General features: G+C 43.1%; 10 protein-coding genes across 10 annotated transcripts; 4 read left to right on the forward strand and 6 right to left on the reverse strand.

The window, feature by feature from the left end:
* Positions 1-114: 114 nt before the first annotated feature.
* Positions 115-1,679, reverse strand: L203_100198 (uncharacterized protein; the record flags this gene model as incomplete). The annotated part of the gene is made up of 6 exons (XM_066209660.1): positions 115-1,076; positions 1,127-1,205; positions 1,253-1,389; positions 1,445-1,515; positions 1,567-1,599; positions 1,657-1,679. 6 exons carry the CDS (start codon positions 1,677-1,679, stop codon positions 115-117), a joined length of 1,305 nt encoding a protein of 434 aa, XP_066065757.1.
* Positions 1,680-3,551: 1,872 nt separating this feature from the next.
* On the forward strand, positions 3,552-5,018 carry L203_100199 (uncharacterized protein; the record flags this gene model as incomplete). Its single annotated transcript, XM_066209661.1, has 5 exons — positions 3,552-3,623; positions 3,673-3,815; positions 3,874-4,082; positions 4,140-4,383; positions 4,430-5,018. 5 exons carry the CDS (start codon positions 3,552-3,554, stop codon positions 5,016-5,018), a joined length of 1,257 nt encoding a protein of 418 aa, XP_066065758.1.
* A 349-nt stretch (positions 5,019-5,367) lies between these two features.
* Positions 5,368-7,615, reverse strand: L203_100200 (uncharacterized protein; the record flags this gene model as incomplete). The annotated part of the gene is made up of 10 exons (XM_066209662.1): positions 5,368-5,427; positions 5,480-5,512; positions 5,797-5,813; positions 5,859-6,164; positions 6,215-6,370; positions 6,422-6,662; positions 6,713-6,875; positions 6,923-7,124; positions 7,187-7,451; positions 7,502-7,615. 10 exons carry the CDS (start codon positions 7,613-7,615, stop codon positions 5,368-5,370), a joined length of 1,557 nt encoding a protein of 518 aa, XP_066065759.1.
* Positions 7,616-8,094: 479 nt separating this feature from the next.
* On the reverse strand, positions 8,095-13,464 carry L203_100201 (uncharacterized protein; the record flags this gene model as incomplete). The annotated part of the gene is made up of 13 exons (XM_066209663.1): positions 8,095-8,381; positions 8,435-8,583; positions 8,635-8,785; positions 8,844-8,890; positions 8,940-9,014; positions 9,067-9,347; positions 9,401-9,827; positions 9,891-10,008; positions 10,066-10,225; positions 10,272-11,546; positions 11,601-12,071; positions 12,119-13,101; positions 13,164-13,464. 13 exons carry the CDS (start codon positions 13,462-13,464, stop codon positions 8,095-8,097), a joined length of 4,725 nt encoding a protein of 1,574 aa, XP_066065760.1.
* A 342-nt stretch (positions 13,465-13,806) lies between these two features.
* On the reverse strand, positions 13,807-15,100 carry L203_100202 (uncharacterized protein; the record flags this gene model as incomplete). The annotated part of the gene is made up of 3 exons (XM_066209664.1): positions 13,807-14,872; positions 14,919-14,925; positions 14,974-15,100. The coding sequence occupies 3 exons, from the start codon at positions 15,098-15,100 to the stop codon at positions 13,807-13,809; spliced, it is 1,200 nt and encodes a 399-aa protein (XP_066065761.1).
* Positions 15,101-16,089: 989 nt separating this feature from the next.
* On the forward strand, positions 16,090-18,609 carry L203_100203 (uncharacterized protein; the record flags this gene model as incomplete). Its single annotated transcript, XM_066209665.1, has 11 exons — positions 16,090-16,139; positions 16,192-16,344; positions 16,400-16,898; positions 16,952-17,160; positions 17,210-17,234; positions 17,284-17,364; positions 17,417-18,058; positions 18,116-18,274; positions 18,327-18,402; positions 18,455-18,540; positions 18,586-18,609. 11 exons carry the CDS (start codon positions 16,090-16,092, stop codon positions 18,607-18,609), a joined length of 2,004 nt encoding a protein of 667 aa, XP_066065762.1.
* Positions 18,610-19,239: 630 nt separating this feature from the next.
* L203_100204 (uncharacterized protein) lies at positions 19,240-20,074 on the reverse strand (the record flags this gene model as incomplete). Its single annotated transcript, XM_066209666.1, has 6 exons — positions 19,240-19,321; positions 19,389-19,409; positions 19,478-19,483; positions 19,535-19,555; positions 19,925-19,976; positions 20,026-20,074. 6 exons carry the CDS (start codon positions 20,072-20,074, stop codon positions 19,240-19,242), a joined length of 231 nt encoding a protein of 76 aa, XP_066065763.1.
* A 764-nt stretch (positions 20,075-20,838) lies between these two features.
* On the forward strand, positions 20,839-22,194 carry L203_100205 (uncharacterized protein; the record flags this gene model as incomplete). Its single annotated transcript, XM_066209667.1, has 4 exons — positions 20,839-21,024; positions 21,075-21,906; positions 21,954-22,101; positions 22,152-22,194. The coding sequence occupies 4 exons, from the start codon at positions 20,839-20,841 to the stop codon at positions 22,192-22,194; spliced, it is 1,209 nt and encodes a 402-aa protein (XP_066065764.1).
* Positions 22,195-22,326: 132 nt separating this feature from the next.
* Positions 22,327-22,956, reverse strand: L203_100206 (small nuclear ribonucleoprotein F; the record flags this gene model as incomplete). Its single annotated transcript, XM_066209668.1, has 5 exons — positions 22,327-22,342; positions 22,393-22,425; positions 22,571-22,659; positions 22,751-22,870; positions 22,942-22,956. 5 exons carry the CDS (start codon positions 22,954-22,956, stop codon positions 22,327-22,329), a joined length of 273 nt encoding a protein of 90 aa, XP_066065765.1.
* A 177-nt stretch (positions 22,957-23,133) lies between these two features.
* L203_100207 (uncharacterized protein) lies at positions 23,134-25,284 on the forward strand (the record flags this gene model as incomplete). The annotated part of the gene is made up of 6 exons (XM_066209669.1): positions 23,134-23,137; positions 23,186-23,218; positions 23,267-23,299; positions 23,348-24,636; positions 24,683-24,882; positions 24,930-25,284. The coding sequence occupies 6 exons, from the start codon at positions 23,134-23,136 to the stop codon at positions 25,282-25,284; spliced, it is 1,914 nt and encodes a 637-aa protein (XP_066065766.1).
* Positions 25,285-25,425: the final 141 nt, after the last annotated feature.

The raw sequence follows: 25,425 nt of genomic DNA on the forward strand, positions 1-25,425 counted from the left end.
GTCTGGTTGTTCACCGTTCGCATGCAACTTTTATTGTCTGAATAGACAGCTGGATCTACATCGATAGTGAGATACAAGAGCTAATGCTCCACACCGTACACAGCATGCGTCAAGCTAAGCCTCCTTCATCCGACTCCATCTTCCCCATAACCTAACTATCACCCATCGCGTTCTCTTCCAGCCTCCATTAAGTACCACAAACCACACAAAAATTATGGTCATTCCGACGCCTACGTCTACCACCGCCCGCCTCAGTGTCCGAAGAACAAACCAAATCAACCCCAAACTTAGCGGATACTTCCTCCTCTTGACCCTCGTCATAGTATTTACGCCTATTCCACCATATCTTTCCCTAGTGGCGTCGTCTTCAAATTGGTCTATGTCCTCATCTTCCGATGCCCAAACGAACCAACTCTTCCCACGCTCGTCTTTACGTAGCAGCATCGCTTGAGCCTTTTCTAAAGTCGACAGGCGCTCATGAAGAGCTATAAGGGACGTTTGAATTTGCTGCAAAGTGTATGAGATATTCAAGGCAGGGGGTTGAGAGAATGTGGATGTCGACCCCGGGCGGCGTGGGTAGACAGAGGTGGGTTCGTGTGAGCCAAAGTAAGGCGAAGTATGCATGTCAGGGGTTTGTGAAAAGTCTCTTGGAATAGGTTGTGTTTGGTGGATACCAAACTGAGATGCCTGTGGACTACCCAACCTCGCTCGCGGGTCAAATGATGATCTTTGTCTGAAAGAATAAACTGATTCAGGTCTGTTTTCTTGTACTCGATACTCTGCGCTCCCCTTCATACTTTGAGTCTTTGACCCAGGAAGAGTCCCTTTTAACGGACCAAGTCCAGAATATGTCTCCGCCTGCTCTTGTGCAAGCTGGTGAAGGGACAGTAACGACCGATGAGAAGAATTGAGTGCTGAAGGAGGTATAATACTTGGAGCAACATCTGGTGGTGGTAGTTTCGGATCAGGAGGGAGATATTGCTGTGACTGGGAGTTTATATGAGGCGAAGCCTGTGAAGAATGGTATGAAGAGGTTGAAGAAGCTGGTGACGACGGGCGAGGAGGATCTTCGCTCTCTACGTTCCTTCAACTGGGACATATATATCCTACTGTGACCATGACTTACGCGAGCCACGAGGAATGAAAAGCCCCAGCTTTTGAATATATCCTTCAATATCTTCACCTTTAGGATTCTTCTTTAGTATCTATAGACATTCAATCAGTTTCATCCAATGTGTCACAAAAAAATTACATTAAGCAACGCTTTCACATAGAGAATTTTAGCTTCATCCTTGTCAATGCCTCTTTGCTTATTCCATGAATCCCACTTGGATTTGCCCAACAAATCAAGCATCCCCGGTCTTGGGATGTTGATGTCTCCTTCCATCGCTTGCCACCAATGCTCATTAGCTTGCCATTCTATGACCTTTATCGTAAGGCTAACCTTGTTTGTACAAGGAATAAAGCCAGAGCTTTTCCTCGTACGAGGTCTGTATTGGTCCTTGTTTTGGCAAACTGCAATATCTGTCAGATAACTACTGTTTGAATGGCAAGTCATGTCCCAACCTCTGGACAATGTCCACAGCAGTATGGAACCGCCTATCCTCCGACATATCAGCTATCCACTTCCATTGTATCAGAGTAGACATCACGAACTCATCAATATTTCCAGTACTCATAAATGATTTCTATTGACTTTTGAATTATTAATTGAAATGCGTCTTGTCAAGTTGTAGTTTTGTTTCGTAAAAGCATTTAAATTGAATAACATCGGTAAACGACAAATCCGGCAACAAATGAAAGCCCCCCAAGATCTGTCTTTTTCTATTTGTCCATAATTCCGGCATGTTACAAATTACAATAATTAATTAGATATTTAAAAAAATATCAAAATACAAAATCATACTGAACTACGACAATAACTTTAGATTTACAAAAGTGCAACCAGCTACTATATATAATAGCTCTACAAGTCTAATATTATGGCTTCACTGCTACCATGTTGGGTAAGCTAAGGTTTCTTACAACAAGTAGGTTCCATATAACATATGCTAACTTTGTCAAAACCTTCTCAAAAGCTACAGAATTTGGTTAGCAAGGATACAAGGGTTGATGATTTGGATGGACAAGAGTGATTTTGCACTTAAGAGAATAATATTGCACTAAAAAGGTTATGAGTCACGCAAGGATAACATGGCTGCTTCACTCTGACCGACACTCAGTGACATCAGCTCTGTTGTGAGGCAAGATAACTTGTGATCTGATGACAAGCCAAACTCACTGAATACCTGTATGAATGATACGACGCCTGTATACTGATGATTATGAGCTAACTAAAGGTGACAGCGGTACTCGTTGTTTGACGAGGTTTAAGCCGATTGATATTACAGCATGTCAAAGAGTGATGAGACAGTCACATCTCTTCACATAATAGCCTGAGTATGAAGATGTTTCCGTCATACCATGCCGACTGCGAACAACCTGACTTTTTCTGGGCAATCATTCGCAAAGCGTATTGCCTATGCTCTTTCAAGCGTACACTCTGCTACTTACTTCTCGCGAGGCTGGTGGACAAGTCTTGATAATTCTTTAAGTCTTGAAGAACAAGGATATCGAACGAACCGAATGGACGTCAAAGACTCGCACATATTGGTTTAACAAGATCAAAGTTTTCGAATTCGTACAAACGCAAACCTCGTCAACCTTATAGCGCTGCGGTTCGAGGCAGGATTGCAGGTGCAACTCAGCAGAAGCAAAGGTTGAGAGAATGATGTCTGTAAATGTTGCTACGATCCTGTCGCCGGAGGCCTTGTATCCGGAACTGGAGGATGGCGGTGCTTACTTGCAGACTTGGCTGTAAGGTGACGAAGAGACTCATGCGGGAGTTGACGGTGAAAGTGGCTCCAAGTATTGCTGAGAGCGTTGGTTGTATGATAAGTGGAAAGGGCTATAGGTGCAACATAGGATAATTTGATCCTCAAAGGGGATATTAGCCTCTTGCCCGTCAACATGGAATAGATAAATTGTAGATAGAATAGTTTCTCTTTGATACTTCATTTCATATGCACCACCAGTGCTAGTTTTCCAGTATTCCACCTTAAGCGTTTCTACCAGAACTTAAGTAAGAAAACTCTTAATTACAGTGAGGCACTCAAGCCTACAGCGATGTTCTTAACATTTTTTACTACTTTTAATATTCCGATAAGCTTAATAATATTAGGCACAGCATCAACATGATTGACAAACACCAAAAACAAACAATCAATGTTTTTTTTCCTGACTTTGTTTTTGTTTCTTTTTGTTTCTTTTTGTTTCTTTTTGTTTCTTTATAAAATAAAAATAAAAAATCCGACAAGTCGTATAGCCAAGGGCACCACTTCAAAGATAGATAGATTACAGGACGAATCATGTGGACGCAAACGTCTCAAAGGCTCGTCAATCGACATGTCCGTATGGATCTAGCAAGTATCCCAACGATTCAATCGTAATTCCAAACAATCGCTGTCCTTTTCAAAATCCCTTTATCACAGTACACACACAGAAGCAGACGAATGGCTTTACGAAAGGGACAGCATTCTGTCCGTTCATGCAACCAAATCCCTATCCACCACCAGCAACTGATCGTGGGCGCAGTGCATGAAGATCGTCATCAACATAAGAAGGCTACGGTAGGGGAAATTGAAGAAAACGCTTCCTTTGTTTTCTCATCTTTCAACTTTCGCCTCTTGTCTGTATATCGGTCTGGCTGTAATTTCTGGTTTGCTTGTGCTCTATAATCTCCTCACAACTTTGGAACTGATTACTACACCGAACATGTCAGTCGATTATTCCTCACAGGCGCAACCCAAGTCTTTGCTGACCTAGGTTTTCCAGGGCTAAAAATTATACGATCGACGACTCACAATGGTCCACCTTGGCACTTTCTCTCTCTCCCGGTTGGAATATGTTGAGATCAGGCGGCTCGAACGAGTACATTAGCGAGACTCAAATGGCAGCTATGATGCCCCATCTTGGAGAGTTTTGGAATAGTTCCGTTAGCTGGACTACCAGCCCGGGAAGTTCCACAACATTGTCTTTCATCGGTAGGTCTCTTTTGGGGTCGACATATGCAAGGAAGCTAATTGTGGTGCGTTTGTAAGGAAACAAGATCTGGGCGTATGGTATAGCGGGGCCTGACCAAGGTTCTTTTTCCGCCTCTATCGACAACAAAACCATTGGCACATACTCGGCACAACAAAATAGCGTGGACTATAAGAAGCTGCTCTTCCAGGCTACTGATTTGAGCGACGGTATGCCGCATACCCTCACTCTGACCAACGTTGGGAATCACAGTTTTGCATTTGACTATGCCCTTATCCAGTCAACCTCCCTTTGGCAAAACAGGTAAGCTACCCGACATATTTGTCTGACTGGAAACTCATTTGAATAGTTCTGCTTCTGTTCCATCAACTCCTTCAGCCGCCACTCAAGCTACTGGGGATGCAGCGGCAGGATCATCTCTGCCATCAACATCTGACAGCGAAATGAAAGCAGCACTAAGCCGGTACTCTCCTTCCCAGCTGGCAGCTCTTTCGCAAACCTACCATGCCAAATGGACTGGTGCTTTGTACTTTGTCGTCATTTTGTCATCACTATTTGGTGCTGCCATCTTGGCGTGGTTGATCTATACTTTATCCAAGAAATGGGCCCGAAATCCGAGAAACAACGTAGGGTCTGAAGGTACAGGCTCGGGCTTCAGATTAGCAGGAAAAAGCAAGGGCAAAAGCAAGAGTAAAACTAAAGGACGTCAAGTCCCAAGCGACGATGGTCACAGCTATTTAATTCATGAAACCAAGGGTTGGAAACGAAGTACAAAATTGCTGGATGCGTTGAAAGGGAAGAAGATCAGTCCTCCTATATCAGGCGATAATGGTAGTATTACAACTGGTGGTTCAGGTAGGAGAGAAAGTGTTGGAACTGTTGAGTCGTATCCTGGAGCGAAGAGCCATGATACGGCGGAAAAGGGAACTGTGTGGTAATGTTTTGGAGTTTAGCTTATGTTTGTACAAGGAATATTATTTAGGAATTATTATCATCCTTCTTCAATAATAGCTAATACGGCGTCTCTGAGGCCATATATGTAACTATGTATACCCCGCTATTTGTGATGATTAGTATACAATACATGAAAGTTGTTGGTGGATATTAGATGGTGGTACTATGAGCACCACCATCATCTAAAATCAGTGATTAGTCCCGAAGTATTAATTTATGGATCAACAATCAAGCTTTCTTTATTTGCAACATTAAGTATATAAACATGATATGATCCATAACTGACTGAAGAGTAACATAACTGATGTGGAGGATATAATTGTAATCCTACATTTAAATATACACGGTGACCTCTTCCGTCAAAGATGCTTTTAGAATGTCATTGAATCTTGACTGTTTCATGTTAGCTATATGATCGGCCAACCATTATAAACATTGTACGCACCGTTGTTCTTTCGCCTAAAATTTCTTCAAATATCTTTTTCCGCTCGTTATCAGTCATCTTTTAAGCAAGGGCATCTTGTAAGAATTCGGGATTGGTTCTCGAGCTTTGGGCTGAAGGTCTTGGGACGAAGTTTAGCTCGGGTGAGAATTGTCTAGCTGGAATAGACGAAGACAGTTATCAAGATTGATTCTCTAGGAAAACTATCAATAGTAGGTCCTTCCTTATATCCTCTCAAATTCTGCTCATTTCTGCTAGGTCCAAATTGGTTGAACTGTGTTCATTTACGAGCCACACACATTGTCCTCAGCTCGACTGACCCTTTCCTGCCATGATCCTGATAACAATATCAGCTTTTGATTGATGAAAAAGCGAGACTTGCCCCTTTTGTGATATATCTTTGAAGCGTTTGGTTGCTTTATTGCAGCGTATGCGAAGGATTCCTCCTCGGCTTGGCTAGACTCTCTGTGATGGGTTTCATACGTTTCATGAAAGTCATATCTTCTTCGTGCGTCTTTGAGCGGTTTTGGATCAGTTAATAAACTCAAATCTGTCTGATTAGTGCGCATCTCCGTGCCCGCGTTGACACTATCGGAAACGTCCTTGATAAAAGGTGCAAGGGGTGATGAGAGGCTTCGGATAGGGGCAAAGAAACGATTAATGTCATTTGGACCTAGAGAAGGTGAGTCTAATATGATTAGTTATTTTGTTCTTAGTAAGGGGTAAAGAGACGCCTACCGAGCTGCCGATCATCGTCTTTCCATGGCATTTGTTCCTGTTTATCAATAGTTGAAGGGGGTGTAACTAGTACTTTTTCTAGCTTTTCTATAGTTAAGCGGAAAAGCGAGTCCTTTTGGGTGCTGGTAGGGGTTAGAGGAGGACGTGGGTCGCCATCTTGGTCATTGTCAATCTTTTCAATTGATTAACAACATGTGAGACACTCACTAGTCTTCTCTGATATACCCAAGTCTAACGTATCTTCAACAAACCTATCATTACAATTGATAAGGGGACTTTGAGTAAAAAAAAATTCTGTTTGTTTTCGTGAACTAGGAAGGCTTGGGGCACTCATATCAGAGGCCGTATTCTGAAAGTTTTGAGTATTGATAAACTCTTCAGGTTGCTCGTCGATCTGTATGGAAGTCGCCTTTGGAGAGATAGTCGCCGATATAAATTGAGGAAATGCCTAACAGAATGATAAACTCAATCCGTCCTCGTTAGTGCAATTGTACTTACGTTGACAGTAGACTTTGACTGGTTCTCCCATTTGCTCCATATTGGATTTTCAGAGATGCTACAAGTAGTACTTTTGATGTGATGTTCAATCTTAGTTTTGAGCAATTTAGTTTTCTCTTTCGCTATGGCCACATTCTCATCTGTGAATTCTAAATGCAGTTTCCTGGATTTGTCAGTTTATATATAATGTTACCACAAAGCTTTAATTACAAGGCATCATCTTGATTGACTTTCTTTGACCTTGGTAGGGGGTTTCTCACCAATGATAGAAAAGAGTATTTTCCATCTGGGCCGAGTTCACGATATTCTTCAGGTAAATCAATTTTCTCTTTACCTATATTAATGGTTTCTCGCATCATCTGTGCAGTTTGTATGATTACCCAAGGCCGCAAATATCCAGGATAAGGGTCTTCTATAGAGGAAATCAGACTGTTTTTCATGATAAATTCGCTCACTGAAAGAGACGATACTTACTCACACGAGCTTTTAACATCGCATCAGCAGGCCCCTTAACCCTCGAGCGCTTGTGTCGCTGTAACACTTGATCTCTTAGAGGATCCCTCATACGCTGGTTAGCTGCTTGTGATACCTTTTGAGACTCGAAATAACTGTATGGGTCAGTTTTTGACTGGAGCACACTATTAGACCATTCTGCAAAGAGAACAAAAGGGTTCTCGTCATGCGGACCAAAGGTTTCTGTGAAAGCATAGATATCGCAAAGAGTGTATCTTTCAAATATCTTGGATGAGTTTCAGCGCTAAAACCATTGCTCAAGTCTCTGGAAATTACCTGAGCAGCAGTGTCCTCCATCCAAGCAACATAATCAAGACCAATCTTATTGTATAGTTCTACCACCGTTTCTCGATAGATGCTTTGATGTGTTTGAGATGGCGTTGATTGCATGTCAAAATATCCTGCAAACGTATTGTAAAATTGACTGAGAAAACAAATTGAAGAAGAACAACGTACAAAGTTGGAAAAGTTGATGAAATAGTTGATTGGACCACCAAATATATTTGACGCGTCAGGTGTGTCAGAAAATGAATGATTGAAGAAAGAAATACAAGTTATAAAGATAACGTAATACTCATTTCGTTCTTGCTTTTATATTCACAACATGTATAGCATGTATCTGTCATAACCTTAGAATTATGACAGGGAATATAGCCAATAATCAATAATGTAACTCCGATTGCATTATTGTGACCTTTTGGTTTAGAGCGTGGAATTTAATTATTGGTATTTTTCATGACAGTATCAGGTCAATTGACGGATGTATATGCATCCAAAAAGAAAGTTAGTTAGATGCTTGGATGATCTAAACACTGTGATGATCAAATGCAAGGCAATGTAACAACACACTTCAGGTTGCAGTTGTATTCTTAAGCAGCTCCATTGTCTAATCGCTCCAGGGGCTTGTAATCTCTTTTTCTCTCTCTTCGCCATTTCCATCTCTTCATACTGACAATCAATCTTGAAATTGGACGCTCTCCAAATTTCTCGAATGCGGAACTTGCTGCGACGTTGACTAGCACTATGATGAGTAGCTGCAGTTTGAAGCTGAAATTAAAGTGAATAATGTCGAGAATCAAAGCAATAGAGTTGGCTGGTGATAGTAAAACATAAGTACTGAAGGAAACAAGTACTAATAGACAAATAACAAGAGTCGCTGAAAGGTATATGATCAGTTTTGCAATACGTTTGCAGCAGCAGGATACTTACGATTAGTATAGAGAGGTTTTCGATAGGGTGGTCCAACACTGAATACTCCAGCAACAAGGATATACTGGAAACATGAGACAAGGAAAAGGGCAGAGTTTTCGTAGTTGAATGTCTCAAGTTTGTCGATATTGGTATCGGGTTTTGTGTACCTGACAAGCACCATCAGACAAATTCTCCAATTACATCACAGCCAATCTTACCAAGGTTGCCTTCTTACCCAGAGGAAGACAAACACCTGAAATAATGCGTTGATGACAATCTGTCCAATGATACTAATTAAAACCTTTCTCGAGACCAAGCTTGCGGTCGGCCGCTTGGGGTGAATTTTAGGGTATGGTAGTGTCCGACCCACTGTGGAAGTGAGTTGGTCAGCGACATCACTGTCATTAGTGAGCAGAGCTGAGCTCACTGGCTACGGCGATCGGGATGACAATAAACAGATCGATGTAAAGGAACCTGTATGAACTGTTAGTTTTGACGCTCTTAATGCAGTAATGTGGCTTACTGAAAGTCACCAAGACTAGATGCGAAAGAGTAAAGTAAAGTAACAGTTACAAATTGGATCATAGAATACAACGCCCTGTTGCGCTCAAGCATCAGCAAGAGTTCGCTTAAAGAGATGTGTAACCTACATATATTTGAAGCAGCTGAAACTTGTGACCAAAGCAGCTCTTCCTTCTTTAATGATTTCTACCATGCAGCTAATGTCTGGTATTCTACTAGTAAATGGTGCTGCAACAGATGCTTCGGCCTCAGATAAGGAGACCCCAACATCAGCAGCTTTGAGAGCCCCACAATCATTTGCACCATCTCCGCAAAATGCAACAGTATAACCAAGAGCTTGTAGACGCTCAACTAGTTCAGCCTTTTCGTCAGGCGACATTCGTGCAAAAATGACACCCTTGACCAGCATCTACAAGGGTATCTTCAGTGATCAAACAGGGACAAATATACACGGTTACTTACTCTTTCCATAGTTTCATACTCGGCATACTCCAGTATCCACTTAAAGATATCTCCTGTCAAAGCCAGTTGATAATCATGCATTTCAGCATCCGCTGTATCCATTGCGACACCTTCTTGGTTTGCTAAAGGTTTCAGGCTCCATTCATCAAGCTTGAGACTGTCATCGTCAACACTAGACCAATCTAACCTGGCATCTTCGGCTACGCCTGTATTAGGGATGAAAGTGGGGATATATACACTCGCGGAGTGTGAAACCAATCCGCATTCGCGAGCAACACTAATTGCTGTTCGGACATTGTCGCCGGTAACCATGCGACAAGCCAGGTGAGCTGCTCTGAGAATGTGGATGTTCGGTGCAGTGGCAGGTTTCAGCTTGTTCTCAAACACAATGAATCCGAGGAATTGAAGGCCTGACTCCGCCACATCCCTGTAGATATAATCGACAATTTATTAGATTGATGTTTACCATGCTTGGATGAAATATACAAACCGTCTCATCCTTTGAGCTTTAAGCCAAGTCATACCTCCCATACTCTTGCCAGCAATGGCTATAACACGGAAACCATTTCGAGTGTAGTATGATAACATGTCTTCATAGTCAAGAGGAACTGGGTAAGGTAAGGTAAGGTCAGCAGTTTGAGTAAAAGGAATTAATGAATGCTTACACGACAGAGGATCACAGATGTCTGCCATGACCTCGGGGGCACCCTTAACATAAATTTCCATACTTGATGATTTGAGACGCTTGACAACTACACTCATTCTGCGTAGAGCTGACACAAAATCAAAAGTTCTAATGACTCCCAATTCCAAGAAATGTGCATGCTGAACAAATGTTAGGGTTTGCACAAGATAAAATTATTGGACCTACTTTGCCCCCTTGCTTTAATGCATCTTCCACCCTCCAGCGATCTGTACCAGGCGGTCTTACAACGGTCTGTACCAACGCTTGTGGCCGTGTTCCTCCTGATACACTGCCTCTAGTGACAGGCCTCGATTGTCCTTCATCCAGAGTCCAACGGGTATATTCAAACATCTTGATGTCTAAAGGATCACCAATGACCTCGCCATCAATAAGTTTGAGGGCATGGCATGTTGCAAGTGCATGAAGAAGCGGGGTTTTGTCATCTGGCCCACCTTCTACAGGTACCTCGGCGATATCAGAGTGAAGTTCAGAAAATCGTTTGTCTTGTCTATCAATAGTTCGCACGCCAAGAACGTCTAGGCCGTCTTCAGTGAGTGTACCAGTTTTGTCAAAGCAGACAACGTTGATTTTGCCACCAACGTTAACACGATTGGGCGAGATGCAGAAAATACCACTCTTTCTCAGCCGCTCGATAGCGAATGTCGTTCCAATAGTAAGAGTGGCGGGAAGTGCGGGGGGGACAACGATGGTGATCAAATCAAGCGCGCGGATCATGATAGTATGCCAGGCAATACCTATACGAATAAATTGAACAGCGGAGATGGCAAAACCCAAACCGGCAATGATAGTAAGCACGCCGATGAAGTTCATAGAGTCTCGGTAAAACTTGAAACCCATTGGCTTTGGGAAAAGCATCGACCTGACCAAAGCGCCTTTGGTGGTGTTGAATCCAGTACGAGTGACCATTGCCAAAGCTATAGGCTGTTCACTTTTCGGTGCCCACATTGGTTTGGCGCCAGCACGCACTCGAATGATTTTTGTTCCAGCAAATAAATAATGCTTTGCAAGATCAGAATCAATCTCCGATGATCCTTGCTTAAATTCGCGAGACAGATTTCGAAGGACCTCGTCCTTAGCTGGGATCTTACTTACAGGAACTGATTCACCAGTCAGCATGGACTCGTTGATGATGGCATCACCAGAAAGTAGTAAAGCGTCGCAAGGAAATACAGTCAGGTTGGAGTCAGAAGCATCAAAAATGTCGCCTGGTACCATTTTTGAGCAGTCCATCATAACCCATTCCCCATCAACCAGAACTTTCACGTCGCAGTGGAATTTTGACATTGCCCGCATACGTTCGATAGTGCGTTTAGTCTCAATTAGAGTTGACATGATACTGGCGACACTAATGAGGGCGATAGCAAAGGCATAATAATAGTAATTATCAAGAGACCAGAGAATGATGGAAGCAATTTGGAATATGTAGAAAGGGTGAAGGATCTATCAAGTCTCTCGTCAGTTAGTGCACAAAAAGATTGATTGGCCACGACTCACCTCGTCAATAAGCAAACCCAAAACTGATTTGGAGGCGATATCAATGATGTTTTGGCCCATCAAAACAAACCTTTGCTCCCTCGTGAAACTATCCAAACCCTGAGAAACAGACCCATTCGATGTCCATTTTGGGTCTCTCCAGTCTCTTATCATTGCCCATCTACCAGTGGTCGGATCTAGGGCAAACTTGGTATAACGGTATTCCGTAATCTTTAACAAGCCTGTAGTCTCCTCCCAAACTATCTTTCCTGGCTCAATATCATGCATGAGGTCTTTGGCACCGCCCGAGCCACATGTTAATTTGCCATTGGTAATATGAGTTGACTGGACTGGGGTACTAGAATTGGTCTGATCGCAGGAAACATCGGGTAAAGCAACAGTAGGAAGCACAGATTGAGGAAAGACCGTTGAGAGAGGATAAGGATACGGAACTATCTGAATAGGAATGATGTGAATGTCACCGTAAGGTGTCTACATCCAGTCAGTTATGGTTTGTAATAAGTAAAGACATAACAAACTTCAACTATAAGACAACTGTTTTCCTTTGCTTCATCGAATGCAGTCTCTTTCCCAACAAATTTGATCCAAATTCTTGGCATCCATTTCCCAAGAAGCCCAAGCACACCCAAAGTCAATATACACCCACTCCACCAAAGTATGGTCCTGACTGGATCTATTTTATAACATGTGAAACGAACTGAAAGGTCTTCATCCGGTAGAAGGATGGTTTGCCGGGAAGATATTGAAAGACTGGCAAAGTCACTAGGCTCTTCCAGGCTGTATAGACGGGCACCCGGGTCACCAAATATACCGTCTGTGCCAGAAGGAACAAGAGGCATGTTGGGTGATCCTGGTCGTGATCGGGGCGGCAAAGAGGTGTCATCTGCTAATGATGAAGTATAGCCTTCTTCGCCGCCTTCACCATAAGAATTGAGATCTTCATCTTCTTCGCCAAAACCCCAGCCATCATCACTTCCGGAGCTACCACTGGATGGTTGTGACAAATAGGAACTATTATCTGTAGAGCCTTGACGCGATCTTGATCGAGAATATGAGTGTCTGCTGTTGTAAGGTGGATGTCTTGTTTCCTCGTTTTCAATATCACCTCTGTTTAATCTCATGAAAGAAGCAATTTTTCCCAGAGCTGAGACTCTAATTGCTGGACTTTGCAACTCGGCAGGTTGATCTCCCAGAGACTGTGTATGATCCAGTGGTCCTTCTGAGCCTCGAAATGAAAAGTAGCTTTCAGGTTGACCATTTGAGTCTCTTCTGGTCCGCCGCCTTGACCCTTTTCTATGGGGAACATGGTGTCTGGGTATTCCGCGTTCATCATCATCATCATCAAGAGTAAGTACCTGAGATGCAGGCGACTGTAGTAGATCAAATTGTGAGGATCCTTGACGCCGAAAAGTGCCAGAAGGACGTGCATTCGAACTCATGGAATGGCGCGATGCGATGGACGCCCGGCGCCGAGTGATTGATGACGGAAAGGTACCATTGTCTGTGAGTTTTCGAGATACATGTAAGCGGGCTTCATAATTTTGAATGAGTTATCAGCTTTACCGTTGTCGCTTCCTGCCCAACTTGTCCAGCTTCCAATCATCATTTCTGGAGGACCACCTCCCTGTAGTTGTTTTTCCCTTGCTATCGCAACGGCATCTACATCAGCTTGGGGAGCATTTTCAGTGTAGTCGTAGTTAGAAGGCCCCGGATCTTCTTGCTCAATGTGTCGTGGCGTTGAGGATACAAGGTTTCGCTGTTCAGGAGGAACAGAAACTGGGTGATGGACATCTGGAGGTGTGGGGCGCGATGCTGATATGGCTGACGGTATGTTGTTGAAAGCAGATAGCGATGGATCTATCATGATCAGATATTATAGAGTAAAATCTACAAAAAGAAAAAGAAACTGTCGATAGTAAAAGATTGAAATGTCATTTCATTCCAGTAATTATTATTAGTTCCTGATAACGAAATAATTACACGTGTTAATTATTTCAATACATTCTATGATGCATGCCAATTCTAAAAACGAAAGCAACTTCTTACATATCCATCAACTCAAATGTCTTTAAAATTAAACTTCTTTTATGTAGATACCCATTCTTTGCCTCAAGAGGATTTTAAACGCAATTACAACAACGACAGCATCCTGTCTTCGTAATTTTGAAGAACATCAACACCCTCGCATTATCCTTACAACTTGCTATTACAAGTATGCGCCATTCAATTCATTCTCAGTCCGAAGTCGATGTTTATAGCTTGTGGGCTCAACCGCAGAGTCAAAAATGGCTTCATTGTTCACAATAGCTTTGAAGTTGAGAGTCTCCCCAAACATGTCTTTTTCCTGATGATCAAGAAACATTATCATTTCGTTGTCTTTCTTGAATCGCGGGGTTCCATCATTTATTTCATTTCCGGTGACAGAAAATTGATGACTGTTTGGCTGATGCAGGGCTGGGCTGTATAAAAAAGGGTCTAGATATAGAGAATCTGCTGATGTCGAGACTGACATATCTGAGTTGTAGATCCAAGGATTGATTTCTGGCTGATTGTTGGTCCCAATATAACAAGGCGATTGGGGTAGCTCAGGCTTGAACAGCGAAGGAAGCCTATCATGTGGGCTTCCAATCAAAGCAAAAGGTGAATCCAGAGGAAACATTGGGGTCGATTCGGGGGCGTATAGCGTCGGAGAATCTAAATCACTTGACAAAAAACTGGCCGTATTTCTCGAGCTTGAAACATTATTCACAGGATTGGAAATCTTGAACGACTGTGGAAGAGGATTCTCTATAGGTACCAAACGTGGCTGGCAAGAGGCGGAGGTACAAGAGCCATCGCTGGCCAAAAGTGGTGATACTGTGCTGCGAACAGTCGTTGGGATATTGTAAGGTAATAACGGAAAAGCTGATTCCGCCGTTAAGCATGCCGGATCGGGCGTGAAACCTTCACTGATACAAGAACCACCATCGAGTGTAAAGCCTTTGGTTTTGTCGTCTGACGTCTTAGCATAGGTTTGTTTGCTTATATAGTCATCAAAAAGACTGCAATTTTGTGAAGATTGGCGCTCTAAAACAGTAACACTCTCATTAAAAGTGGTACCGTAAGGTATGTTGAATCCTCCGTTGAGTGGAATAAAGGTTGTGAGAGGTTGAGAACTGACTGGCTCTAGTACTATGTCATTTGAGGTAGCTTGATTACCTGAAGCAGCGGCCGCCTCTGCGGCTTTTGGCGGAAGACTCCAAGTACATTTGTGCTTGTAATTCTTGGTGGTCCTGTACTTGTGACAATCACCACACTCTTTCGAATGCGGATTCCCACCGAGACACTTCAATAACAGGTCAACAACCCATTTGTGATATGTTGTCTGATTCACTTGCCTTGTGCTTTTGTTTTCGACAGCGATCGCAAGCCCAATCACCTCTTTTCCTTTTGGGCTTCTTTGCTACAAGCACCCGAACGTCCTCATTACTCTTATTATTAGGACTTCCGAAGGCAGGCATGTCGTTGAAGATATAGGGTATACGAGAGAAGGGGTATACAGTCAGTGAGTGTTGATCAAAAGTGTAGTTATAGGCTGAGAGGGAGCGGAATTGGGCGACTTATGTGCAAATTGATGAACAAAGAAGAAAAGAAAACATGTGCCTATCTACTCTTTTCGCAGATTGATATTGGTGAGTTGTTAGTGCATAACTGTTGGTATCCGACAAAACAAAACAAGGATGGCGTATGGCAATAAAGATATTGCCTTATCATGAGCTTCATTTAATGATGGCGGCCTATATCGATGAATTTCCGGTTCCAGACATAGGCTTGCGTCTCAATTGTCGACCTTTCCGCTGAAACTATCACTCTGATGTACAAGTCTTCCGCTATAATTCATTGGCTGATCAGTCTTTCCGCAGACATAACTAACCTGAAGCAGAGGAAAAGTCGGATAGAATACTAAACTAGAACGTGGCTTCGAAAATCTGGAAACAAAGGTAGAACTGAGACGATGTTTTGTCTTACGCCTCGCATCCGCACATGGATTGGAAACGCATGCGCACAATCGTTCAAATCCCACGAGACGGAATCTATGTACTCGTCAAATACAAGATGGGCGGAAGAAGGCAAGAATCAAGTTGGTGGATTTGCGGATATAAACCTCTGCCGGGTCAGACTCTACCTTAGCTGACAAAGCTTCATATATGATGCATGAGATGTTTTGGAAGAGAATCAGATGTCAGCACTGCATTCTATTTCATCGTTGCTGATTATAACTAGGGGTCATACTATTCAGGAACTTATATCCATGTTAATGGAAAATGCAACGGAATTTGGGTTTTACGCAAAAATTCTCGTTTTGTATTTAAATTTTGGGACATTAATTAGACAAGACGCGCATAAATTATTGTTTAGATAAATGAATTTCAAGAAAAGCAATATTACCAAGTTTTGAGTTACACCAGGATATCATTTTCGAAGCATTTGATTTTGACCAGAGGAAGTAATGGGTGACGAGCAAGACGTTTGGGAAGTTCTTGAGAGTGAGGACGGCGAGTAAGTCGTTGTAGAGACTGAAAAAGAACTTGATCCCTTGACAGGAAGATAGCAGTAACAACTCGTCTTCTTCTCGCCTAGTGCCTATAAACGAAGAGGATGATCAACTGAGAAGGGCCATTGCTTTGTCAAAAGCTGAAGCAAGTGTACCAAAGCATTCGAAGAGAGAAGAAACGCCTGAAGAGGAAAGGCGGATGTTAGCAGAGTATGTATATTTTATACGCCAATGTTTGTCGCTCACTTATGCCTTGGTGCCTCAGGGCTATGGAAGCATCTCTCGCCAATGTTGACTCTTCTCTAGTCTCGGGCACTTCTTCCAAGAAGCGAAAATTATCGAAAGGTGAACCATCTTCAGTCGTAGTGGAGGAAGCTCCTGCAATTCTAAGAGTTGGGGGAGAAATCTTTAATCGTGCCCAACTAGAAAAAGAAAGGCTGAAGAGGCAGGCAGATCGATCAAAGGCTATGAATGGAGAATTGGGAACCGTTTATCAAGACAAGATGGCTGTCACGAAACTATTACAAGCGAATGCGAGCGGCCCAAGTTCAAATCAATTGAGAGCCCACACAAGTATTCCGAGGACGAATCCAAATGACGACAATTCGAAACTCCCCATCCTACACCCCTTTCAACGAGAAGGTCAATTCCCCAGGGATGCTGCTGGGGAGTATTACTTGGATGGAGAAATGAGGCATACTGCTAATAAGCTTGTGCCTGCTTCAGCTGATCCTGTTTTCACTCCTCAGCAGGTAATTGGCAAAGTAAGTGTGTTGTTTTTCGTTCAACATTCCAGACTGACGGCCGTTGTGAGTAGCATTCGGAAATATCGCTAATCATCCTCTCGTCCTTTTGCATCGATGATCAATGGATTGAAGCTGCCAATATATTACCGAATCCTGGAATAGTTCCCACTGTAGTCATACGTCCGCCGCCTCGCGATCAGCGGAATCTTTATAATGGCAAAGTAGAAAGTATAAGGAATGGAGAAGTTTGGTGTTATCCGTTTATGAAGGACAATTGGGGGTGAGTTTATCAGCAACCCTTCTGGCGAATGTACTAATCGTTAAAATAGAACTATGCACATGAAGTTTTTTTGGGTATATTATCATTCCATACGTGCTTCATTATCTTGACAGCCCCGTTTAGATCTTTTACAAGACTGGGCGTCTTCGAGTTTGCGTTTTAACCGCAAACATGGTTGCCTATGATTGGGACAGCATCGAAAATGTGGGTGCAGTAGTGCCTTTCAAAAATGATCGTGTCTGATCATCTTGTGTAGACTGTATTTACCCAAGATTTTCTTCCCTTACCTTCTCCTGTAAGGGAGCTGCAAGATAATGTCTCTGAGCATGATCTTCCTCTGCAATTTCGTTCCCTCTTCGCCCTTATAAGAGTAGGCGCTGCCCTTCGTCATCTCTCCAATAGCCATGCTCGAGGTAGTACACTCCCATTCACTGGAAATAATAATTTCGAAGATTTGAAAAGTTATGATTGGAGTAGAGTCAAATTTAGAACTTTGATAAGCATATCTGATCAATTGAAAGGTGTGGAGAGTATTTCCAAGTATGGGATGGGAAGACTAGGTCAAATACTCAAGGATGTGGGCTGGAAGCCTAAGGACGATGAACGAGTCTCGTTAGAATATCAAGGGTCATCCCTCGGCCAGTATAGCCAGAACTGGTTGAATGACTTTTACTCCTTTGCTTCTGGCAAAACCCTTCATTCTCTTGTTGGTGCTTCTAAGCCCAAAACATGGCCTCCCGTTAAAGTGCTTTTTCCATCACTAAAGACCGTGGACAATTCTGTGCTGAAAAGAGATGGAGGAGGAACAATGTTTGTTGGAAAAGGTTGGAATAACAATACCAAACATCTTTTTTATGATTCCAGCTCTAAAAGAGGAGGGATTCTCATGCACTCAAAAGTAAGTCAATCACCTCTATCCATTAATGATATACATGAGTTGATTATGATGTCCCAGATAATTGTGGCGATCTTCGATCCGGAGAACCAATCTCTGGGCTCTTCATCAGAGTCCACTTCTTTAGGCAAAAGAAAACTTCTAGTATCAGAGAATGATGACAATCAAGTTGGTGGATGGATCTACATGGGTAGCCATAATTTTTCCCCAGCAGCTTGGGTGAGTCATTGGTCGAGTTTCTTGTTGTCCCGCCCCAGCTGACACTTCTTAGGGTACTCTGGACTTGAAGAAAAGCCCTCCATCAGTTCATATCCGGAATTTTGAACTTGGCATAGTGTTTCCACTGGGTATGTGTCTGCATGTGAAGTAGACTGAAGGATGCTAATTTTGCAAGCGTAGATCGAAAAAATGTACGCGCTGCGGCTGATAAGATTGTACCATATGTAAGGCCACCGAGAAAATATACAGCAGAGGACGAACCTTGGGTATGTCGTTAACAACTCTTTTGCTTTAGCTTATGTTAGTCGCAGAATCAGAACATACATAGTGAATAAGTGAAACATTAGCCTTAGCATTGGCCCTAGTTGAGCTTCAAATATATGTATAGTATCAACTGTCTAACTATTCCACTTTGAGAGCCTTGACGCAAATTTCAAGACGAGTGTACTTCAATATCAAGTATCTCGCCGAAGCTCTAAATTCCTTCGCGATAAGGGCCATCAAGTCAGATTATTGGCCGCGATTGATATGACCAATGGACAAGGTGTAAGGATAGACTATACAAAAGCACTGGCTTTATAAGATTATATCCCCTAATTGCGATTCTCACCCAATTTGCATACGGCAAAAAATTTGCGCCAAGTTCCGCTTCCTCAACAGCAGCTTTGAGCTTTTCAAGTGGTTCGGTGAATGTCTCATTCGCCACCCTGAACGTTCCCCAATGGATACCTATAGCTTGTTGGCATTTCTACGTTTAATTATTAGATCACTCGTTTCAGTAAGGTGAGGAAGAGAATTGACTAGCTGTATCGGAAAATATCTTCATCACATCAACACGCGCCAAGTGAAGCGGTGATATTACAGCACGAGGTGAATTAGCTCCAATAGGTATCACACTCTATGTAAAAGGTCCAAGATTTTCTCCAATGTCTTTGAACGCTGGACATACATCTTGAGTAGGGGCTTTAGGATTGGCCACGGTAGGAGAGATGCCAATGTGGATATCGGATTGATGGTACAGTAGCTTGTATCGCCACCAAATCATATCTTTCATTTACAATGAGCAAAAGCAATGATAAAGGAAATTTGAAAGAGAAAACCAGACAAGACCTACAGACTCAGAAGGCAGGCGGTCCTGAGATACCCAAGAAGACCAAAGAGACCTATCGTGGTCCTACGGGTACCTAGCTATCGAATGCTGACATGAAACTATATTCTGATCAGCATAACAATGACTAAACCAATGCTGAGTGAACTCACTGCAGACTATCCTGACTTTTCCTACACCTTCAACCGTAATCTCTCGGCCTTCTCACCAATCTAATTCCAACATTTTACTGTCGTTAGGTAACCCAGACACAATGTGTCTATTATTGAGCGGAAGGAACAAAGCAGAGGATGAAAAACATTTTGATTGTTAGTGTTGCAGTAGGCTGGTTAGGATTGGGGTATATAAATGATCATGATGATTATGAGAGGTCGCCTACGCTTGTTTAGCCACAGTGCATTCATTACAAAATTTGACTTGCTATCATATCAATTTGAGGAATATCTTTAAATCTTGCAAGGCAACACTACATATCTCAGTCTGCAAATGGTAGACGATTCTTGGGAGGGCGAATTGACCGCTTTCCCTTTTAGGTCTCAAACCCCGGAAAGCTATGCCAGCTCCAAGTCTCCTCTTTGCCAGAGCCCACACACGCTTGACCATTATTTCAGCATTCGCTCTGTTCCAAACGTGTAGCACTTACTGGTATTTTGAGAGATGTCTATGGTTCTTGAACGTAGTTCCGCTGTCATTTATCCAATGCGTATCCTTTTTCCTCTCTCCCTATATTTCTGTAGGCCCAATTGCTACTGTACTCATCACTCGTACCACAACGTTTCTCGCAAGATACTTAAGAGTTGCTATACGTATAGCAGAGCGCTTCCGCAATACTGGATAATTAGCGTATGCAAACGAAGACATGCGCAGGACAAAGAGAAACAGGGCGAGAATGAAACGGGAAAGGATCATTTATAAATAATTCTTCAACAATATTTGGCCAATATTTGGCACCAAGGTTAAACGGCCGAGGTGACCACCTATCCAATGGGAACGACAGCTTCTGCCCTCTTCATGCTGATATAAAGCTGCTAGCCTTGCCAACCAAGCGATATGCTGGCAAAGTCAATGTTGAAACGTTTTGAGGTAGCCACAGCGAACCTTGAGCTTTGCTGGACAACTTGGCGGTCTGGAAGATTACATGTTTCGGTAGATGTCCGGCGATAGCTCCCTTCTTGACTGTTCATGAGTAAAATGCCGGCCTTTTCTGAGTTTGTGGCCATACATACTGTTCAAAGTGAAAAGATAAAAGCAAAAAGAAGTGCTTCAAATGATTTTTTTATTATATATATTGAAGATAATTACAATTTCAAGCCAATCATTTCGGACATCGCCGCCAAAACGCTTGGACATAGTAGCAGTTCATGTTTTACATTGCTTTTTTTTATTTAATTTTTTACTTTTTGGCTTTGATTTTTTGCTGATATAATTATAATTTTTTTTTCAAAAGTACAGCACCATGTCCAAGGCTTTCTCAATTCTTGGAAAGAACCTCAAGGCCAATACCAAAGAAGACCTTGAGCCTTTTCTCTCGGAGCTTGAGGCTATGTCTGATGTGGAAGAAGTGCATTTCGGTGGTAACTCTTTGGGCGTTGAGGCTTGCGAGGCTATTGCGAAAGTTTTGAATAATAAGACTAGCTTAAAGGTGAGTGGCTCGCTTTGTGGGCTTGGGATTTGAGCTAACGGCCTTGCTAGGTGGTTGACTTGGCCGACATCTTTACTGGTCGACTCATTTCCGAGATTCCACAGGCTCTCTCTGCTCTCTGCAATGCCCTTTCTAACCATACTTCCCTCGTAGAACTGGATCTTTCTGACAATGCGTTCGGTGGTCGATGTGCTGATGCACTTGTGCCATTCCTCCGAACCAACACCTATCTTCAAGTTTTCAAACTCAATAATAACGGTCTTGGTCCATGGGGCGGTTCTGTTGTTGCCCAAGCACTGTTGGAAAACGCGGAAAAGTGTGAAAAGGAGGGGAAAAATTCCAGCTTGAGAGTTGTTGTCTGTGGTAGGAACAGATTAGAGAATGGCTCTGCTCCCGATTGGGCTAAGGCGTTTGGTAAACATAAGAACCTGAGAGAGGTAAAGATGCCTCAGAATGGTATTCGAATGGAGGGTATCCAGGCTCTTGCAGAAGGCTTGTCTGAATGCAAAGAACTAGAGCATCTTGACTTGCAAGACAATACTGCCACCAAAACTGGCACTCGTGCCATCGTCAAACATCTCACTTCATGGCCCAATCTCAAGCATCTTAACCTTTCTGACTGTCTTCTCGGCACGGCTGGAGGTGTTGCCCTTGCTGTTAGCCTTTCACTTGGCTCCAATCCTAGGCTTGAGTCTCTCAAATTACAATATGGAGAAATTGACAAGCGTTCTATTGAAATTTTGAGTGTGGCTGTCACCCAACACCTCAAAGAGTTGACCTTGCTTGAGTTGAATGGAAACAGATTTGCGGAGGATGATGACTGTGTAGAAGAGCTCAAGAAAGCTTTGGAGCTTTGGGGCCATGAAGATGCTTTGGACGAGTGTAAGTATTTCAAATTTGGTTAGAACTCAGTTGACAGTGACTTTCAGTGGATGATATGGAAGAGCCTGAATCAGGAGAAGAAGAGTCTGAAATAGAGGAAGAAGAGTCTGAAGAGCCTGATGATGGTGTGGACAAAGGTGTTTCTGACGAAAACAAATCCAGAATGCCCGAGGCTTCTGACGGACAGGCCGATGAGTGAGCGATTCCGAGTTTTTGCCGAAGTCCCATTGCTTATTAAATATCAGTTTGGCTGACATGCTTGCCGATGTCCACATTGCGAAGAAGTAGAACTCATAGAGCTAAAACAATCTATCATTGGGCTAAATGGATCTCTCAAATAATATCGCACTAATGATTATGACGTTTACAATTTCATTCCCCAAATTGCATGCGATGAATTCTGTATGCTTCATTAAGGATTCAGGAAGAGGAATTACTGTGAAGATCAGGTCAAACATTGGGTACAAGTCGATTGTGGGTGCATACAGTTCAATCAATCCTCTACGATCTGTCCTAATCCTATTCCATCTTTGTATCTTTTGACTCTCTGCAAATTCCAATACAAGCGAGTTGAACATTGTTTAGTAGTAAAGCGCACAAGCGTGAATTTCCAGAAACGTATGATAAGCGTGCATCCATTGCCAACAACACAACCAAGACGTACCTTATGTATAAGACATTGTTGCACCTAATAAAGACCTCTCCCAGGGCACCATTTGATTTGCCATTCTCAATCTCTTCGGCATTGGCAAGCTATACCAAAAGTCAACACCTCATACTCATCCAGATCCATCTCACGCGCTTTCACGTCATGAAACGAGCTAAAGAGTAAGCAAGGACGAACCTGTAAGTTCATGTATCCATCTGTAGATACTAGGAATCCCTTGTACTCCAGACCCCACTTTAATCGGGCATAGACAACTTTGCCAGTCAGTTCTTGAAGAAAAGGCTTTGGGTTGACAGGCTGAGGATGCCATGTCAGCAATGGTACAAAGGCTTCTCGATAGAGATCTTTCATGATATACTAAAACTTACAGCGATGGCAGACATATTTCTGGATTATTTTTGTTGTTAAAATTGTAATTCAAATGTGCACTGAAAGAAAGGCAATTTGTGGCAAATTAGGCATGCTATTTTTTCGTCCCATTAGGCGCGTATCCATTCATTCACTTTTATCTATTAACTAATACTTTTAACAATATAAAAGTTTTTTTTCAATTGATAATAATGTGTAAGTTGAAAGCATATCATTGATAATGCTTACTGGAATCTTCTTCAGCGGGCTTTCAAGGGTTTGGGCGGGACAGCAACAGTGAGCTCTATCTTGCAAGCTATATCAGGACTGACATTCATTCAAAAGGTGGAAACACTTTTACTGGTTTCGGTGCAAAGTGTATGTACATATGGATATATGGATGGTTTGGTTCTAATTGATATTTAGCGGCTGGATCTACCGTCGGCTCCGCATCTGGCTCTACGCCTGCTGCCAGCGGAACTTCACTGTTTGGCAACAAAAATAACGCTTCTCAGCCTGCCACTGAAGGCTCATTGTTTGGCGGTGCAACCAACATGTCGTCGACAAACCCAAGTAGCGGGGGCTTGTTTGGAGGAGGTGCTCAATCTAGCGGCGGTTTTGGCAACAACGCTGCCAACAATACTTCTACTTCTGCTATGGGCACGATTGGAGCTTCAACTTTCGGTTTTGGCAGCAACACCAACAATTCTTCATCGGCACCATCAGCGGCTCCTTCGGGCGGTCTTTTTGGCGGCAGCGGTGCTTTCGGGTCAAACACCAGTAATGCTGCTGGATCATCAACTCCTGCATCGAAACCTGCTTTTGGTGGATTCAGCCAATCGACCACGCCTGCCGCTGCTCCACCTGCCAGCTCTGGAACAAGCTTGTTTGGAGGAGTATCCGCTGTTAACAATAGTGCTGAATCCAATACAGGGAGCGGATTGTTTGGGGCTAAGCCTGCTACATCAACTGCCGCACCTACCACTGGAGGACTCTTTGGTACCAAACCTACCGATCCAAGTACTGCCGCTTCAACGACTCAGCCTTCTGGCGGTGGACTCTTTGGTGGAAGCGGGGGTGGTGGTCTGTTCGGCTCTAAACCGGCTGAGGCTCCCAAAGCGGATTCTTCTGCATCTGCTACACCATCTGGGGGTTTATTTGCTGGCATCGGTGGGGTTAAGCCTGCCGAAGCTTCTAAGCCAACAACTGGCGGATTCTCTTTCGGTGCCAAAACTGCTACTCCTGCGCCCTCGGAGTCAGCCAAGGTTAGTGGCTTTAGTTTTGGTGGCCTCAGTGGTGGTGAGAAAAAGAATGACAAGACTGCTGAGGCACCAAAGCCAGCTAGCGGGTTCAGTTTTGGCTCATTTGGAACCAAGGTAAATGATGAAAAAGAGAAGACTTCTTCACTAGCTGTTTCTACTGGCGGATTGTTTGGCTCAATGTCCTCAGAGACTGCCAAGCCTGCTACTTCCACTCCTGCAATAGGAAGCTCGTTAGCTGGAGCTGGTTCAACTTCGACGCCAGTTGCAGAAACTGCTGCGGCAGCCACGAAAGACAAATCGACTGAACCTACGCCCAATCTCCTGAAAGGAAAAACGTTAGAGGATATCGTAGAAGGGTGGAACAAAGATTTGGAGGAACAAGTCGAAGAGTTTGAAAGGCAAGCTGGCGAAATTCGGGAGTGGGATAAAATCCTTGTCAGAAATGGTAATCAGGTAGATCAAATCTCATAGCACAAGAGCTGAAGCTGATGATTGGCAGATTACTGCTCTTAGGCAACAAGTTTTTGAGGCACAACAAACCCAAGCTGCCGTAGACGAGCCTCTCAACTACTTTGAAGCGCAACAGCAGCAGCTAGAAAGTACTTTAGATGTGTACGAAAAAGAGTATAGTAAGATGTCAAATGACAAGACAAGACCATTGGCGGCAAAGGTACCGGCTGATTTGGAGAGAGAGAAAGCGTACGATATCTGTTATTTATCTGCAGCAAAACTGACAAGGAGAATAGCTATTCCTTAGCCGAAGATCTTAACAGACAACTTGACGACATTTCGCGTAACCTCTCCCAAATGATTGAACAAGTTAACAAACTATCTACTCCTTCCGCCTCTATTGACCTTTCATCTTCTACTTTGAGCGCGGGCGGACCTGAAACATCCTCTTTTTCAGCAGCCGATGTGGCTTCGCAAATGCCAGATGATCCCATCAATCAACTTAGTGCTATTTTGGGAGCTCATCTGAGAGCATTAAATTCTATTGACGCAAATGCCGAAAAGTTAGGTGGTAAGCTTGTAGACTTGGAGAGCAAGCTACACAGCACTAGTAATGGGGGCGGAAAAGGTTGGAGGTTGCCCAGAAGATAGAGAGAGTGGATAGGGAAGTTAAAGCTGCGAGTATTTCGGGACAAAATGTAATATTATATGCATTTTAGTTTGGTCGAATTGTCTGGTTCTGTTCCGTGCAACCAAGAGCAACTTTTATATATTGACGATGTACAATCTAAT

The sequence above is a fragment of the Cryptococcus depauperatus genome, chromosome 1 (genome assembly GCF_001720195.1).
Source record: "Cryptococcus depauperatus CBS 7841 chromosome 1, complete sequence".
Taxonomy (NCBI): Eukaryota; Fungi; Basidiomycota; class Tremellomycetes; order Tremellales; family Cryptococcaceae; genus Cryptococcus; species Cryptococcus depauperatus.